At 35.0% G+C, this 17,958-nt stretch overlaps 1 protein-coding gene across 13 annotated transcripts in view; it reads left to right on the top strand.

Annotated features, from left to right (window-relative positions):
* Positions 1-17,958, top strand: part of NRXN1 (neurexin 1) — an 898,064-nt gene that overhangs the window by 433,143 nt on the left and 446,963 nt on the right. For 12 of the 13 annotated variants that reach the window (XM_081941958.1, XM_081941974.1, XM_081941972.1 and 9 more), the window contains 3 exons: positions 8,322-8,444; positions 9,861-10,242; positions 12,194-12,384. In XM_081941958.1, the coding sequence (XP_081798084.1) occupies positions 8,322-8,444; positions 9,861-10,242; positions 12,194-12,384 (696 nt within the window). Of the gene's footprint in view, positions 1-8,265; positions 8,445-9,860; positions 10,243-12,193; positions 12,385-17,958 lie in introns of those variants that run through there. The other variant, XM_081941960.1, reaches the window with a different exon arrangement.

Raw genomic sequence — 17,958 nt, 5'->3', positions numbered from 1 at the left:
CCTAGTGCCTTTAAGCAATACACCAAACTTTTTCAGAAATTGATAAAACTTAATTTTTAGGATTTCTAGTCATAATGACTCTTCTCAGTTTATCCTGTTCAAGGATTACAATGATTAATATATTTCCATTTCATATTTTGGAAGTAACTTTGGACAATTATTATTTGTACACGGCTTGCTTTTCGAACTTACAATACAGACTGGGAGGAAATAATGTGCCATATGGGTATTCCTAATGCTTAATACATTTTTTGCAAGATTTTTTTTTTTTTTGTGGGCAATACAAGGATACTTGTTATGTCTTTAAGAAGTGAAATGTTTGATATAACCAAATAAATCCATTGCCCTTTTGTGCTGTGGATGCAAGAAAAGGGTCCCAATATTAGCATTTACACATTACCAGGGAAATTCCACTAATTTAAAATAATTATATGTTAGAATTATAAATTGTTTAACTAGTTACTTTTACAGTACTATACATAATGTACAGAAAATAATGTATTTTCTAACTGTTTTTGCAGTCCATCCAAATGTATACTTTTTGTTATTTATTGATATCTTTAAAACTAGAAATTAAATTATTGATAGATTAATGTGACTTCTTTGAAATATTGTTAAATAGGAGAAAAATATGAGGAAAAAACAGAAATGTTAACTCTATAATAAATTTAAGTAGAATTATATAATTATGGAATTTGAACAAAGTCAGAAATATGTGACCCAAGAATTCGTACTAAATGGAAGTAATTCATTAACAAAGCAGGATATTAAACAACTTATTTTCTTTCAGATATAGAATACTCTGTGTGTGTGTGTGTGTGTGTGTGTGTATTTATATATGTGTGCATTTGTGTGTGTAGGTGTGTGTACACGTACACACACACACACACCCATTTGTGTGTGTGTGTTTGTATTTTCTAAAGTTAAAGCAAAATCAAATTCTTACTTTCATGGGCCAACTGAGAACCCTAGCTTAATACATCCTTGCATGCTTTTTGCTTCCATTCCGGACATAATAGAGGGAGAAATCTAGAAATACTGCAGTGGAAAACAATAAAAACCAGAGTATTGTGCAAAGCATTTCAAAGAGATGCTTTCAGTCAGAGGAGCTTCCAGTGAAGTGGTTATGCATGCAATGCATGCCAAGACAAATGGAAACAGCTTTGAAAGCAATCTGCAAGCTTTGCAAATAAGGTGATTGCTTTAGTAATTTGAAAAAAGAACATACCATTTTCAAATGCTTTGCCCAGCCCTGCTGAGTTGCCTAAAGCAAAAATATACAACCAAAGCAACAAATTTCATCAGCTGCAATTGAATCTGTAGTGTTATTTCAGTACCTTATTTTTCTTATCACATATTTGTTTATTGGGCCATTGACATCAATGGGCAAAACACACGAGGTCAATGCAGTGGCCTAGGATGCATAGAGGGGGAAAGAGTGGGGGAGGCTAATCTCAAATATACAATATGTTCCAGATTTTCGGAGTTTTTAAAAGACCACAGATGTAGGATAATTCCTGATAAATTAAATCACAGTTAAATTATCATCTGCCCAGGAATATCTTCAGGGGTGATAAAAAAAAGTCAAGATGGCAGCCGCAAAGGCCAACTTCTTATTTACATGTGTAAAAAAGTAGCAAGCTTTAAACATGCCATCTTGACTTTTTATTATATCCCCTGCAAATACTTCTGTTTGCCTTAGATCCAGAAAATAATATGTATAAAGAAGAGACATTCACTCACATTTCTCCATATTTCACCATTCCACTGAAGTTCCTAAATCACTGCAGTAGTATGAGTAGAAACTTTATGAAAGCCCTGTTGTGCAGATATTCACACACTCTGAATCACATTATTTTCTGCCATTCAAATGTGGATTTTCGGTCATTTGATTTCAGTAGCTTATGAGTGGGGTATCTCTCTTTTTTTGGAAGGAATAGAGAGTTGTAAGGAGAATAGAATAAAATGTTAAGGCAATGCTCAGGGAATATAAATGCTGAATTATTTGTGTGACTGTAGAAAACAACTGAGCACAGGCACAAGTAAGAGTAGAGGCCTTTGTTCAGAGCAATGATTGAGAACGGTGATAGGACATGGATTAGGGCACAGTGATATATCAAATGTAGTAGTTTGAAATAGAGTTATTCATCTCTAATAAAGGCAAACACAAGATTCAGGAAACAATCTAATATCTTCTATAATGCATTGGAAGCATTAATTTCAAAAAGGATTCTGTACTCAGATCCTAAATTTGCTCACTAGCTACAATTGGAACTAAACAAAAAGCTGTAACAGAAGATTGATAAAGTATGGGAAAACATGCCTCAAATACTTGTAGGGACGTTGAACAAAAAAAAAGCCTGAGACCTGTTCCTTATCACCCCCAGACAGCAAGATGTGCAATAAGGCTTAAGTGAAATGGCTTTTAATCTATTAAATCTATTAAAACACAGCCCTTATCCTGTTGATTGGAACTACCTTGATTCCTCAGTCCCTGATTAAATGGCATCATATTATCTCCATGCCTCTAGACATTGCTTACACATTCCTTACTGCTTGGTTGTCATAGATGTAAATTAAACTGGCACAGTGAAACATATTTTATTTACTTAACATATGTGCCACTCATTTCACTGTTGAAATGACTCTGGATGCATTACAAAATGATAGACAGATAAATATAAAAAACAGTTAAGACTAGCAAGAACTATATAGAAATTTTTAAAAAGTGGATGGCCAGCATTGGGGGAGGGGGGCGTGTCTTCTCTTTTAGCTGGTCAGCTACCTTCAACATAGAGTATGCCCATAGGAACTCCAAGCCAACCAACAGAACAAGATTTTAAGGTCCTTCTGGAAGTCCAAGACGGTGGTGTAGGATCTCACATCCAGCAGTAGATTGTTCCAAAAGATGGGATGGAGCAGAAAAGATGCCACCCCACCATCTGAAATTCCTTGACAGACAGGATCTTTAGCATGCCCTTTCTGCGGAAGCGAGTGGGGTGGTCCAATTCCATCATAGCTAGTCAGCTCCCACAGATAGAATTATCATACTATCAAAGTGTTCCAGAATCTGCAGTGCTCATTTACTGGAGGGTTTCCATCTGTTATCCCCTGCCATCACCCCAGTTTGATAGAATGCAAGGGTTTTGCTGCTGGATTTCTGCTGGCATCTCACTGGAAAAGGGTTTTTTAGAAAGCCGAGAGATTTCAGAAAGACAACTGCTGATCTTCTACAGCAATTGTCAAATGCCCCCATGAATGTAACTATTCTGTTCCATTAAAGATACTAAAAAAAGTCTAGGAAAATAAATAGGGAAGTTCAAATTGTTTTATTTATTAGAACAAGCTTATAATTATTGTAGAACATCCATTATAACTGGTTCATTAATCATAAAATTATGCACTACCAGGAAATTGCACATTATCAGAAAATTACAGAAAATATTTGTAATCATTGCCATGAGATATTCTTTTAGAACCCAGTAAGGGAAGTAAGGCTAGCAGGTTGTTGGGGCTGAATTTTTAATTATTTATTTGATTGGGTAAAGGACATTCATTATTAGATAGGAAACCACTCTTCACAAAGGAGGTGTAATATACCACCATGTCAATAATGCTATTTCTTTGAAGAAATGGGGAAGGGGAAATATCCAAGCTTAATGAATGGCAAGCTAGTGACTACCCGGAGTGAGGGGTTAAAACAACTGTTTCCCAAGTCCTTTTGGCCACGCAGCTAGGAATTCTAAAAATTGTACCCTAACTTACCTAAATTCTGTTAGCTTGGAGAGAGGATACATTACATGGCCTACTAGAACTCAGTTTTCATTTAAGGGTTAATTCTAGGAGAGCCATTACAGGTCAAGCCTAAAATGGGTCGATTATAACTCAGTTTTGTCATTTATGCACATAGGAAAAGCGTGCATGTATCCCTCTGTGTATAAATGTGTATGGGTGGAAGGATGCATGGAAGAATAGTCAGATAAATAGATAGAGACAGAGAGAGAGAGAGAGAGAGAGAGAGAGAGAGAGAGAGAGAGAGAGAGAGAGAGAGAGAGAGAGAGAGAATATTAGGGGAGGCTGTTCATTTTTGTTTTAAGTTTACCTGTTATTTATACATTCAAAAATAACACAATGTTTAAAATGGAATTTGATTTTTCTAAAATATACCATCTCAACTAATACAAATTCTTGTATGTATTTATTTGTCTAATTTATGTAGCTGCCCATCTCACCAAACAAACAATTTTATTTAACATTCATATTGAAATGCCTTAAGAAACTGCATTAAGAATGCAGGAATATCCATAGTTTAATCTAGGTTTCTTCTGACATCAGAAAGCTAATGAATATAAAATATAATGAAATTTAAGAATATAATAAAATAATTATTTACTTACAATAAAATGTTTGCTGTTTATGAAAGTTAAAAAAACCTTGCAATTATTTCATTATTTTGCCTTTTTCTTTTGTTCTTATAAACTATAATTTTAACCAAAAAGATAGAGAAAAGTATTCGTAGCTCAGGGATGAAATAAACAGTACTTGGTGCTCTATGAGCTTCATTGTTTTCTTGCAGATGTTTCATTACCCAAGCTACGTAAAGTCATTAGTGCTAGCCGGGAGTGGTATTTGCTCTCAGTCTAGTGGGTGTTGACTGCTAGCAGGGAGCTTTATTTATTGCTATTTTCCCTTCCCTTGGCTTGTTCATTGCCTTCTTTAAATAGTATGTAAATGTTGTTTATGTCTGTGTGTCTATAGGTGGCCCATTTGTCAGAATTCCAAGCTACCAGGAATTCTCTAGCATTTTTGGATTTGGTCTGGTCTAGGATGGTCACAGTTTTCCAATTGAACTGGGAAACAACTGGAAACTGTGACCATCCAAAATGAGCAGAGATTAACATCAAACCAAGAATCAAGAAGTAAATAGTACCCCAATCAAGGAACTTCCAAATAAGCTAACAGTAAAGAGCCCAATCAATGATCTTTCAAGACCACTCCCACCAACACTGATAGGGCAAGTGACTAGAACGCAAATGGGGAGCAACTCCATTCCCTGCAGCATTGGTGATGTTACCTAGTTTTTATAATGAAACATCTGCAAGAAAACAATCAAGCTGAGAGAGCACCAAGGACCCTTCATTAAGGTAAAATATTTTTTTTAAACCCATCTGCTTAGAATATGTCAATGATTATCATTGGGGTTCATATAAAATTCTTAGTGCCACAACCACAATCTATTTAATTCAAGAAGCACAATTCTATATCTTTCTTATTTAAAAATAAATGATACATGTTTGATAATACATTATCCTTATTTTTTCATATTTAATTTTCAAAATTACATTTAAGCCTCTTAAGAGCCTGGTCGTATATATCAGTGGTGGCAAGATAACATTTGATGGGCCACAAGTTGCCTTAATCACCCCATTTATGATAGCTAGAGTCCCAAATCAGTTGGTAGCCACAGTAGAAATATGGGTGATTTTCAGCATTGCGATTAGGTTTCCTTTCAAAACTTTAAGGGTATTAAAATTAAGAAAATTCTCTGGGAAGAAAATCTCTCCAATCTCCCTTTAAAATCTCCATTCACATTCTTTTATGCATAAAAGGCCATCAGTGACATTTGAAAGTTTTGCTGTTGAATTTCAACAGTATGATTTGAACCATTTGAGTTTAATCCTCCCAGACAAAAATCGGTGCATTTTTTTCCTAATGTCACAACTTTTCATATTTAATATATTTTTAATCTCAGATCAAATGATTGCTTCATATCCAAAACGTATTTCCAAATTCCATGCTGTGGTTTTCATTTATTTCTAAGACATATGGCACATTTTCATAGACACCATGCTTATTATAATATACTTTTAATATAAACCTTCTATTTCTATTTCATTGGAAAGTAACATATAACCATGTATTTTATTGACATACTTTCCGTATGAGATATTGTTAAGAGACTTTAATCGTGGCATTTCCAGATTTAATATAGAAGAATTAGGATTCAGTACCTTAATAATTAATCTAATACAGTTTGTGACACAAAGTCAAAATTGTTACACTATCATCCCACTCCTACCTTTCTAAAGTTATAGACATTAGATCTGAAATATTCCACTTTGGCTTAGCTTAGTTATTTCACAATATGCTATTTTATTTTTAAACACACACACACACACACACACACACACACACACACACACACACACACAGAGACAGACAGACAGATGCAGGCAGACAGGCAGAATAGCTATGATGGATCCAACGCACAGATCTGATATCTTTCCTATTATCATTCAGCATACTATCTATTTTGAAAGGATAGCAGCAGTATGTTCTAAACATGGATAGGAAGCTACAGTTTCAGGTAAGTTGAAAGTTCTTATCTCTGTGAAAGCAGTTTCAGATAGTCCTCGACTTAAACCTGGTTGTTTAACCACCACTTAAAGTTACAAAGATCTCAGAAAGGGTATTTTACAGACAAAAATCACTTCTGATTGTCTTAGTGTCTCTATTTCTGTATTCCACCAAAGTCATTCTTTTCCACAAGAAGGAAAGCTAACTTCCTTCTTCAGGCAGCTCTTTCAGCCAGCCTCTAGAGATGAGAGGGAGCCAAAATCCAAGCGGAGAGTGGAGAAACAGCAATAAGAGTAACCCTAACCCTCATGGTAAGATGGGCAGCATTTTTTTAAAAAATAAATGATATAAACAAATAAATACAAATAAATAAGTAAATACATACATAATAAATAAATAAATATTTTGTTGTTAGGCGGACGGAGTCTCAGGTAAGGGCATCGGGTGAATGGGAGAGGCTTTGGAAGGCTCAGCGTAAGCCACATGCAAATGTCTCTGCCTCAGGGGCTGAAAATTCTGCTAGAATTTCAGCAGGGATTTTCAGCTCCTCCCAGGCTCTTCCACCCAGAGTAGCCTGTTCTCCTTAACTGAGACTCTGCCCACTTAACAACCCATGTATTCGCTTAACAGACACAATCAGCAATGCTGGGATTACGGATGTTGAGAGAAGCAGTCATGTGGGTAAACCATGTCTCAACACTTTGCTGCAACAAGTAAGATTTTGATCTTAATTGTGGTTGTAAGTCAAGAGCTTACTTATACTCTGAACCTGTATAGTAAATCTCAGCGGTATATTGCAAAGTCACAGTGCTTATTTTATTGTAATCATAATTCCTGTGTGATTGGATGTCAGTTTGTCAAATATTTATTTTTTTGCAGGAGAAAGAAACAGAAGCCTTAGTTAAACTCTGAGAGGAATACAATAATGTACTGACATTAGCTTCCAAATGAATCCCATCCACATATGGTTCACTTAAAAGATGTTTCCAGGAGCCTTTCAAACATAATTTGCTTTTCTGTGTCTAATGGACCTCCATCCATCTCTCAAACATTGACAAACATGGACTTAGAGAGCTGCATATGCTCTGCAATCTTGCAGTTCATATGCATCAGAGAGTCCCCACAAATGGAGAGCTCAAACTGCAGTTAAAGCAGTCCTGTTCAAACAATTTCTTGTGATATATGTCTTACAATCTTAGTTCAGATATTCTGAATTTAATATACAGAAAAATACTATAATAAAGTTTAATTATTTTGTGGTCTAGTGGTTAAGGCTGGAAATCAGGAGGCCATGAGTTCTGCTTTAGGCATGAAAGTTGGCTGAGGGATTTTGGGTCAGTCATTCTCTCTCAACCCAACTTCCCTCATGTGGTATTATTTTGGAGAAAATAGGAGGAAGGAGTTATTAGGTATTATTCCTTGCCTTGAGCTATTTAAAAAAATAAATAAAGATGGGATTAAAAATAAATGACTTTACAACAAGCATATACCGAAGACACTGATATGCTAGTTTCATAGACTTTTTCCAATTTTGGAGAATTTTCATTTTTAACTTAATTACTACTCAATTAACTTTACTGAAAAGGTGCAACTTTGACAAACCGGTATCACTAGTAGTTATCAGCTCTATGTTGACTGTGTCCATTTATGAAAACACTGCTTGTTGGCTATATAGATATATATACATTTAGTGAGAGAACATGCCTGCAGTATACTTAATTGTTTGATAACATCTGTCTTTGAAAGATGTACTGTTATTTTTAGAATTATTACTGTTTATTTATTTTGGTCCAGCAAAAGTGTCTCTCTTTTGGTTCTGTTTCTTGTTGTGTTTCTCTTCCTTTCTCTTTGTCCCCCTATCTTTCTCTCTCTTTCTTGTGCTCCCTCTTTCTCTCTTTCTCTCTGAGGTTCACATATTGCATGATGTAAAGATACCATAACAAACTGTTTGGCATACCCTACAGGCAAAGGTCCAGAGACTCTTTTTGCTGGATATAACCTCAATGACAATGAATGGCATACAGTACGTGTAGTTCGAAGAGGAAAAAGTTTAAAGTTAATAGTAGATGACCAACAAGCCATGACAGGTATTAATGACTAATAACCATTCTCCTGATTTTCCATTCACTGTGTGTTTAGTTATGATTGCTCTGGTGGTGAAAATCATTTCAGCTCCTTGGATATAGACAGAAAGTACGACAAAGGACAATTTCTTTTAAAAGTCCATGTGAGGTATTAGGAGAAGACACTTCTGACAGATTGAAGCAGAGAGGAGGAAAACAAAACCAGGAACAAAAGTGTTCTAAAGACAAATATAGATACTGTATAATGATATAATAAAGTTGAAGGCTGCCAAACTTTACACATTTGTTTGAAACAGAACATCAATACATTCTGGATAACAATTGTAGTTGAGTTTAAAAAAGTGATATCCTTTTCCCTATTACAAGATATCAATTTACTTTTCTCTACCATAATTATATCATCAAATCCAAGAACTGATCTAAGTGGAAAGTGGTGGAAGAAACCCAGAAGAGCAAAGACTGTGTTTCTCTAACTTTGTCTGTTATCTTACCCACTTTTAAATCATCCAAATATTTCCAACTTTTACTGTGTGCAAAAAGAGAGGCTAAATTGAAGCAATTAAGGTTAAAAAGGTTTCAATTATAGATAGATAGATAGATAGATAGATAGATAGATAGATAGATAGATAGATGATAGATAGAGATAGATAGATAGATAGATAGATAGATAGATAGATGATAGATAGATAGATAGATAGATAGATAGATAGATAGATAGATAGATGATAGATAGATAGATAGAGATAGATAGATAGATAGATAGATAGATAGATAGATAGATAGATGATAGATAGATAGATGATAGATAGATAGATAGATAGATAGATAGATAGATAGATAGATAGATAGATAGATAGATAGATAGATGATAGATAGAGACCAAAATAATAAAATATACCTTCTTCAATAAAGGACACTTTGTCCAATATCCTTTATAAAGATAGATACAAATTATTCCACTCTAAAAAGTGGAAAAAATAGACCCATTGTTTTTGTATTTTATAATTAGCAGAGCTCCTGGAGGTACATGTAGAGAAGCCTTCAAATTTAAATTTGAATGTTCAAATAGAACATTCATAGGTATTTTCTTCTCATTTACTGTATCTTGAGATTCCCCCAAACCCTTGGTTAAATTGATAACTTTTTCCTTGATTTGATTGCTTAAATTAGGATGCCTTCAATGCTTAATTCATTTCACTTGTAAGTTGTGCACTGAGTTATTCTTAAACAACTCAGATTGTTGGAAACAATAAGAGAAAAGTACTAAACAAATGGGCCCTTCCTGCAGATATACTTTCTATGTGAAAATACATGAGGTAGAATCACATGGTCAGGGTTGCATAAGAGACTTCAGCATTTGAAATGGCCCTAGCTTTTTGGTTATAACACTAATTTCTCAAAATTGCTTTTTACTTAAAGGTCAAATGGCTGGGGATCATACAAGACTGGAATTCCATAATATAGAGACGGGAATCATAACGGAACGGCGTTACTTGTCCTCAGTCCCTTCCAACTTCATTGGTCATCTACAAAGCCTCACTTTTAATGGCATGGCATACATTGACTTGTGTAAAAATGGGGATATTGACTACTGTGAACTAAATGCCCGTTTCGGCTTCCGGAACATCATTGCCGACCCAGTCACTTTTAAAACGAAAGCTAGCTATGTTGCTCTTGCCACGTTGCAAGCATACACATCTATGCATCTGTTTTTCCAGTTCAAAACAACATCATTGGATGGGTTAATACTTTACAACAGTGGAGATGGCAATGACTTTATCGTGGTTGAATTAGTAAAAGGGTGTGTATGCAACCTATTTTACAGATGTTATCAGCTCAGAAAGCTTAATGGGCATTTATTAGGCAAGCTCTTGGACTCTATGACTTTTGTTCTGATCCATTAGTGTGAGTTCCTGTGTCCTTAAAGATGAGCACTGTTTACCCTTCTAAGAAATACATATTTGGATGGTGCTTCTTACACTGCAGTTTCAGACCATTTTTCTCCAGTGTAAACATTTGGCTAAGAGAGTAGCTAACAAGACCCTTATGTCTTTTTATAGTATTTTTTCTAACACTGGTTGAGCCTTCACAGGCTCAAGGTAGCAGCTGCCCTCAGTGGGAATTAAAACTATATTCAAGTCAACATTTAAGGAGCATTAAAATATTATTGATATATTTAAATATACAAAGAATAGAAATGTGTCCTCCACAAGGAGGATCATGTTCAATATTATAAAAGGGAAATATAGCAAAGAGATCAACCTTTAAAAGTAAGTGGACCTCTGATAAAATCTACCTGCTTGTTAAAGTGGAGTCTTCCCCAGTATTGTTTTGATAAACACCACGGGTTTTTTTTTTTTTTTTTTTTTGAAAATTAATCTGGCTTCTCACTATTCTGGATCTGAGGGAAAAAACCCATTTTAATGAAGCTATCTCTGGATGGGAAGGGAACTTCCAGGAAAATGTAATCATCAATTTTACACATTTTCACCCCGCAGCATTTATTTTTCACTTATGTGAAATATTTTCATCTTTCCTCTCCATTGAAAAAGCAGGCAAAATCTGTTTCTGTTCCTGTTACACCATTCGTTGCTCAGCTGGAACTTACTTGGCAGTTGCAACAGAAAATGACCTTCCTGTATTTCCAACTGTCCAGAGCTTAGCATTACTCAAAGGCATTATTGGAAACCAGATTAGTTCATGACCATTCTGTACTGGAACTGTGATATGAGTTTAATTAATGAAATTATAATAATAATGACCACCACCATAATCCCCACTATCCCACTGGTCCTGTTAGTAGGTAAGCCTATGGCTGGAAGTTCCACACTAATATAAATGTTTGTGGGCTTTGTGTAAAAACTAGAGCTCCATGATCTTTTTCAGATCTTTTGTCTGGAGTAATTACCTGACAATAAAAAAGTACATGCCATGAACTCCTGTGAGGAACTCGTGGTTTTTCTCTGCCAAGAGGGAAGTTATTTATTTGAAAACTGATTTAGCCTAGTTACTGAAAATATTTAAATATATAGTAGCTACATATCTTCTGACGGAATGATCATTCTTTGGAATGAGTTGAAATTTTAATCAAGAAATGTAATTTCTCTTTTGAGAAATACAAAACTTTCACTGGGGAGATCTACAAAAAATTAATAGTTTGGATAAAGCAGTAAAATTCTGCATTGTATTCAGATTCATTTTAAAAAAATATGGTGCCAATATACATACCGAGACTTTTAGACAGAACTAACTGGTGAAAGAAAAAAAATCCAAAATAATCTCAATTTGTTTATATAGCTTTGATAGGGATAGAATAAGTTTGCCACAGAAAAAATAAAATTTACAAGTCATAAAAAGGTTATAAAAATGAAAAATAACTTCAAGAGATTTCAGTTGAATTAATACTGCTGTTTTAATTCCATACATGATGAATAAAAGATGTAGTGGGCTAAGGTAGGGGAAAGAAGCCGAAGTCAACGTTATAATTTCCTTCTGCTATACTTTTAATAGATGGCATATTAAGGAAGCTATTTTGCTCAATATTCTCAGAAGAATTTGATACTTTTTTCTTTTAATTCTCTCAACATTTTTGACTTAGACATTTTGATCTGTCCCAAGTTAGTCTTGTTAAATGTAAGAGGAGTTGACTAAGAACTTTATGAATTGCCAAATAATTTAAATAAAGAAAAGAAGCAGTGAAGAACTGTAATTTTCATCTACTCAGTTTAACTGTTTTTCATTTTCATTTACAGGTATTTACATTATGTGTTTGATTTGGGAAATGGTGCAAATCTTATCAAGGGCAGTTCCAATAAACCTCTGAATGACAATCAATGGCACAATGTGATGATATCACGGGATACCAATAATCTCCATACTGTAAAAATTGACACAAAAATCACAACGCAGAGCACTGCAGGAGCAAGAAACTTGGATCTCAAAAGTAAGTGACAGTGACGGAAACAATAAAGGGGCTAGAAGAACAGAGTGTATATTATGATATGGTGTGTGTGTGTGTACACACACACACACACACACACACACACACACACACACACACACACACACATATATATATATATATATATATATATATATATATATATATATATATATATATATATATATGAAAAATATAGAATGCTGGCTTAAAATGAGTAAGCATATTAGTTTAGCCAGCTCAGCTTGGCAACATAAACTGGTAATATTTCTCCATGGTTGTTGTTGTTGTTAGTTAGTTGCAAAGTCGTGTTTGACCAACTGCAACCCCATGGACAACATTCCTCTAGGCCTTCCTGTCCTCTACCATCCTCTGGAGTCCATTCAAGCTCACGCTTACTGCTTCAGTGACTCCATCCAGCCACCTCATTCTCTGTCATCCTATTCTTCTTTTGCCCTCAATCTTTCCCAGCATTAGGTTCTTCTCCAGTCCTTCCTTTTCATTAGGTGGCCAAAGTATTTGAGTTTCATCTTCAGAATCTGGCCTTCTAAAGAACAGTCAGGGTTCATCTCCTCTAGGACTGACTGGTTTGATCACCTTCCAGTCCAAGGGACTCACAGGAGTCTTCTCGCAGGAGTTGTAGGTTGCAGGTTGTAGATGGAGAGTTTTGTTCCCACAGTTGTTGATAGAAAAGCTAGGATGTGAATTTGTGACTTCCTACAAATCACTTCTGAGAAATACCACCATATGTTTGTTATGTACCATATTTGTTTATTAGTCTATTTTTAATTTATATTTCTTTCCATTGAGGACTATACACACTCAACGTGTAGTCCTCAATGGAACTGCATCTACATGGAGGGAAGTATGCAGTGGAGTACCACAAGGCTCTGTTTTACTCTTCAACATCTTCATCAATGATTTGGATGAGGAAATAAATGGGGAACTCATCAAATTTGCAGGTGACACCAAGCTGGCAGGAATAGCCCACACTCCAGAAGATAGGCTTAAGATACGGAAGGATATTGACAAACTTGAACATTGGGCGCTATCTTACAAAATGAAATTCAATGCTGAAAAGAGTAAGGTTCTACATTTAGGCAAGAAAAAACAAAATGCACAGGTACAGTATAGGTGGTACCTTGCTCAACAGTAGTAACTGTGAAAGGGATTTTGGAGTCCTAGTGGACAACCATTTAAATATGAGCAGTGTGCAGCAGCAGCTGCCAAAAAAGCCAACACAGTTCTAGGCTGCATAAACAGAGGGATAGAATCAATCATGTGAAGCGTTTTTACCACTTTATAATGCTTTGGTAAGGCCACACTTGGAATGCTGCATTCAGTTTTGGTCGCCATGATGTAAAAAAGATGTGGAGACTCTAGAAAGAGTGCAGAGAAGAGCAACAAAGATGATTAGGGGACTGGAGGCTAAAACATATGAAGAACGGTTGCAGGAACTGGATATGTCTAGTCTTATGAAAAGAAGGACTAGGGGAGACATGATAGCAGTGTTCCAATATCTCAGGGGTTGCCACAAAGAAGAGGGAATCAAACTATTGTCCAAGGCACCTGAGGGTAGAACAAGAAGCAATGGGTGGAAACTAATCAAGGAGAGAAGCAATTTAGAACTGAGGAGAAATTTTTTGACAGTTAGAACAATTAATCAGTAGAAGAACCTGCCTCCAGAAGTTGTGAATGCCCCAACACTGGAGGTTTTTGAGAAGATGTTGGATAACCATTTGTCTGAAGTGTTGTAGGGTTTCCTGCCTAGGCAGTGGGTTGGCCTAGAAGATGTAGGTCCCTTCCAAACCTCTTATTCTGTTCTGTTCTGTTCTGTTCTATTCTATTCTATTCTATTCTATTCTATTCTATTCTATTCTATTCTATTCTATTCTAATGCATTAATATTTGCATGTTTGTAAAATCTGCTGTTTCCTGCCTAGGCAGTGGGTTGGACTAGAAGACCTAGGTCCCTTCCAAACCTCTTATTCTGTTGTATTCTGTTTTATTCTATTCTGTTCTACTCTATTCTATTCTATTCTAATGCATTAATATTTGCATGTTTGTAAAATCTGCTGTTTATCCAAAGTAATAAACATTACAAGGAAATTTTTTAATGCATGATTGTAAACTGAAGTCCTGCCTATTATATAGATAACATAATATAAAAATTTTCCAAGGCAATATCTACATGGATGAGCCCAATTCATGAGAACTGATTGTTAAATAGCTAAACCAAAAAAAAAATATTTTTTTTTCTGTGCTCTGTCAGAAAAGCTGACTTATATTCAAAAGTACTTGCATATCATAGGGGTTTGAAATTAACTTCAGTTAAATTGTTCACTTTAGCCAAACTTTGTTATTTTAAATTTGTGATCTCCTGATCTTGTGATGAGAAAAGTCAATCTTATTTGCAATTTTAGTGATTCAGGACATCACGAAATTTGCGAACCTCTATCTAACTTCCATTGTTGCAATTACTGATGTAATACTTTATTATTAAATATGTCAATATTTCTCATTTTGAAGTGCTAACATAATGAATTTTGGAGAAATTTCCTCCATAATTTTGATAATACACCTGACTGGAACAAAATGCCACTATTAGAATTTTGCTTAGTTTCTCTACTTACATTACTTATGAAAAAGCAACTGATTATTGAGTTCAGCTCAAATTGCTGATTTTCCCTTAAAAATGATTTAGGGCCCAAATGTGTGAAGATGTTCCTCTCCTCTCATGTGTTGAAATGACCCAAAGATGGGTCATGAGATGTTCCATTCATGAGGGGATTTATTTATTTTTGGTTAGTGCAGCCTGTGATTTTGTTTGGAATGCCCTTTCAAAGAAATATATTCAGTGTCAGTCCTATATTTTGGGAATAGCATGTTAAAACCATATTTATTCAAGGAATATTTAAAAAAATATTTCAAACACTTTTTAAAAAGTAATTGTGCTTTCAATATTGTAAGCTTCCTAATGTCTTTTTCTCCTCACATGCTTAAGTGAGCCAGGATTGGGGATATAACATGTTAGTAGAAGCACTGAAGGAATTAATTAGCCCATATAACTAATGTCCGTGAATTACATTTACAGATATTTCATTTTTAATTATAATTCATTCAGTGACTATTCAAAGTTACCACAGCATTAATTGAGGAGATTTGAGGCAAAGCTGCAACCATTGCAATGTTACCACAATCAAATGAACATGGTTTTGATGCTTGGCAGCTAGCCAATAATGAGGTCACACCATCCTATAATCACATAATTGTCATTTGGTACTTTCACTGCCAACTTGCAACAAATAAACTAAATGGGGAACCCAGATGAAGTTGCAAATGGCGATCCCATGACATCATATGTACCAACTTCACTAAAACTGCTGGAACTGCCATCATAAGTCAATGTGGCCAGGTGACACCACACTTAGTGATCACATTATTTAGCAATGGAGTTAGCAATCCAAATTACTGTTGTTAACTAAGGGCTACATGTAGTCCCAACTGATTATAATGAAATGTTGAGTTAATCTAACTACCCATTCAACCTTGTTATGAAAATACCTAAAGTCAATCAACTGACTCATTGTGCAAACTCAGTTCTCCAAACAAGGAGATGGAGAGATATAGAGACTTTCTTACCGAATCTTTACAGAACACTTTTCAAGTGGTAACAATAATTAGTGCATTGCTATATCTGCTGCCCTGGTTAATGGAAAAGGGATTCATTTAATGAATTTTCAAATATGGAACATGGATTAATGTGGCACCAGGGACTTCCCAGAAAAAATGGAGGGTAGACTTCAAGTGGTTTTTTTGACCAGGACACATGGTCATATGCTGGATTCCATATTGGAACAGACCCAATCTATTTAGGCGTGATAAAAATGAGATGGATGAATAGTTTTCATGTATAACAATTTGCCTAGCAAATAATTTACTGAAATATGTGGTGAAAGGGATGGTGCAACTTCTTTCTTATGGAATATGCAGTAATTATATAAAAAAATGAAAATAATCTAGGAAAAGATATCACCAACTTAAACGGTTGCACATCAATGCTAGATTTCTTTGCTTGCTTAGAAATAAAGTTCTGGAATGAAATGCAAATTGCCACATATCTCTAATAATTATATGACCTTGAATTTAAATCTATCCAACTGAAACCACAATAAAATATTGCAGTACAGGGAATTCTTACCTAGGTTTCATGTACCCACTCCATTGCCCTGTTACCAAAATTATCTAAATAAAGCATATATATATACAAGCAACACCTGTGTAGCCTTCTAATTAGGTCTGCATTCTGAGTTATCTCTGCTTTTATATAGCTAAGGTTGTAAAAATAAATAAATATTTAATCAACTCCATCAAATGATTTCTTACCATTCATGGTCCAACATCTGTCTTCCCCTGATTTTGCTGCTTTCACCTTTGCAGAGATGATGCAAGGTATCTTATGTCATAAGACAAAACAACAACTAGTACTTAACACCCTTGAAAAGGAAGGTGCAGAATATCTTAAAAAGTAGCCAATTATTTTTGGAAACTAAAGAACAAAATCCCACAAGCATTTTCCAATAACAACAACTGATTGGCTGTTTTCAGCCTTTATAATATGTATAATACTCAAAATCTGCTGCCTGGAACAACCACTTCACTATCTAATGGAAGAGCCTGCTCTTTTCCTCCAGTAGTCAGTTAAAATTATTGTACTTTAGAATCATAGAACACCCTTTCCAAACACTAATTGGTTGTAGTGTCTAAGCAACATCTACAGTATTGCTGTTTTTCTAACCGATGGGACAGGGTGAAATGTTTCTTAGTGCGAAGGCTCATGGACATTAGCTACTTTATAGAGATTGTGGGTGGGACCTCTGTATTCTCAAAGTAGTGACTTTTGACAAGTTTGATTTCATCAAACAGATAAATAAAAGAGATTTTATTGTAATAGTGACTGTTTTTGGATTCAGCACAGTTTTATGAAACTAGAATTGTTAATACATCATCATCATCATCATCATCATCATCATCATCATCATCATCATAATACTTTAATTTATAGACCGCACCCTTTCCTAAACAGGACTCGGGACATAATTAATAAAATAGCATGCATAAGCTTATTCTGTGAATTAGAATATGAGAAACCTCAACATTAAGCCATAAATATCCGCACTTTCTCTTGGAACCACCAGAAATATTCACAGGTATCTGAGCAACACAGGAATCCCCATAGAGATTGGATCTCCATTCATTTTCAAACAAGCAGAAGTTATGGAAAGAAAGGAAAGTGTACTGTCTGTTAAAAAAAATGGTGGACGTATACTCTTTCAGAGAAGCATATCTGGAACTTTTTATCTTCTCACTGAAGAAAACTTGATCAAGTTCCCAGTTTTATGTTTAGAAAAACAACTTTTTTAAAACAAAAAAAAGCCACTTGATAGCCATCTTTCTGTTAGAAAATGCCCTTTCCTGTCAGCTTGGCAAGAAAAGATTAGTCTAGGACATCTTGAAGAATGTCTGCTATCACCATGTCCCTTTGGCCAGCTGCAAGGTAAAAGTTTAATGCAACTG

This window comes from Natrix helvetica, assembly GCF_964273705.1.
Source record: "Natrix helvetica genome assembly, chromosome: 2".
Taxonomy (NCBI): domain Eukaryota; kingdom Metazoa; phylum Chordata; class Lepidosauria; order Squamata; family Natricidae; genus Natrix; species Natrix helvetica.
Note: the sequence above shows the minus strand (reverse complement) of the source record. Positions and strands in the feature narration are given on the sequence as shown.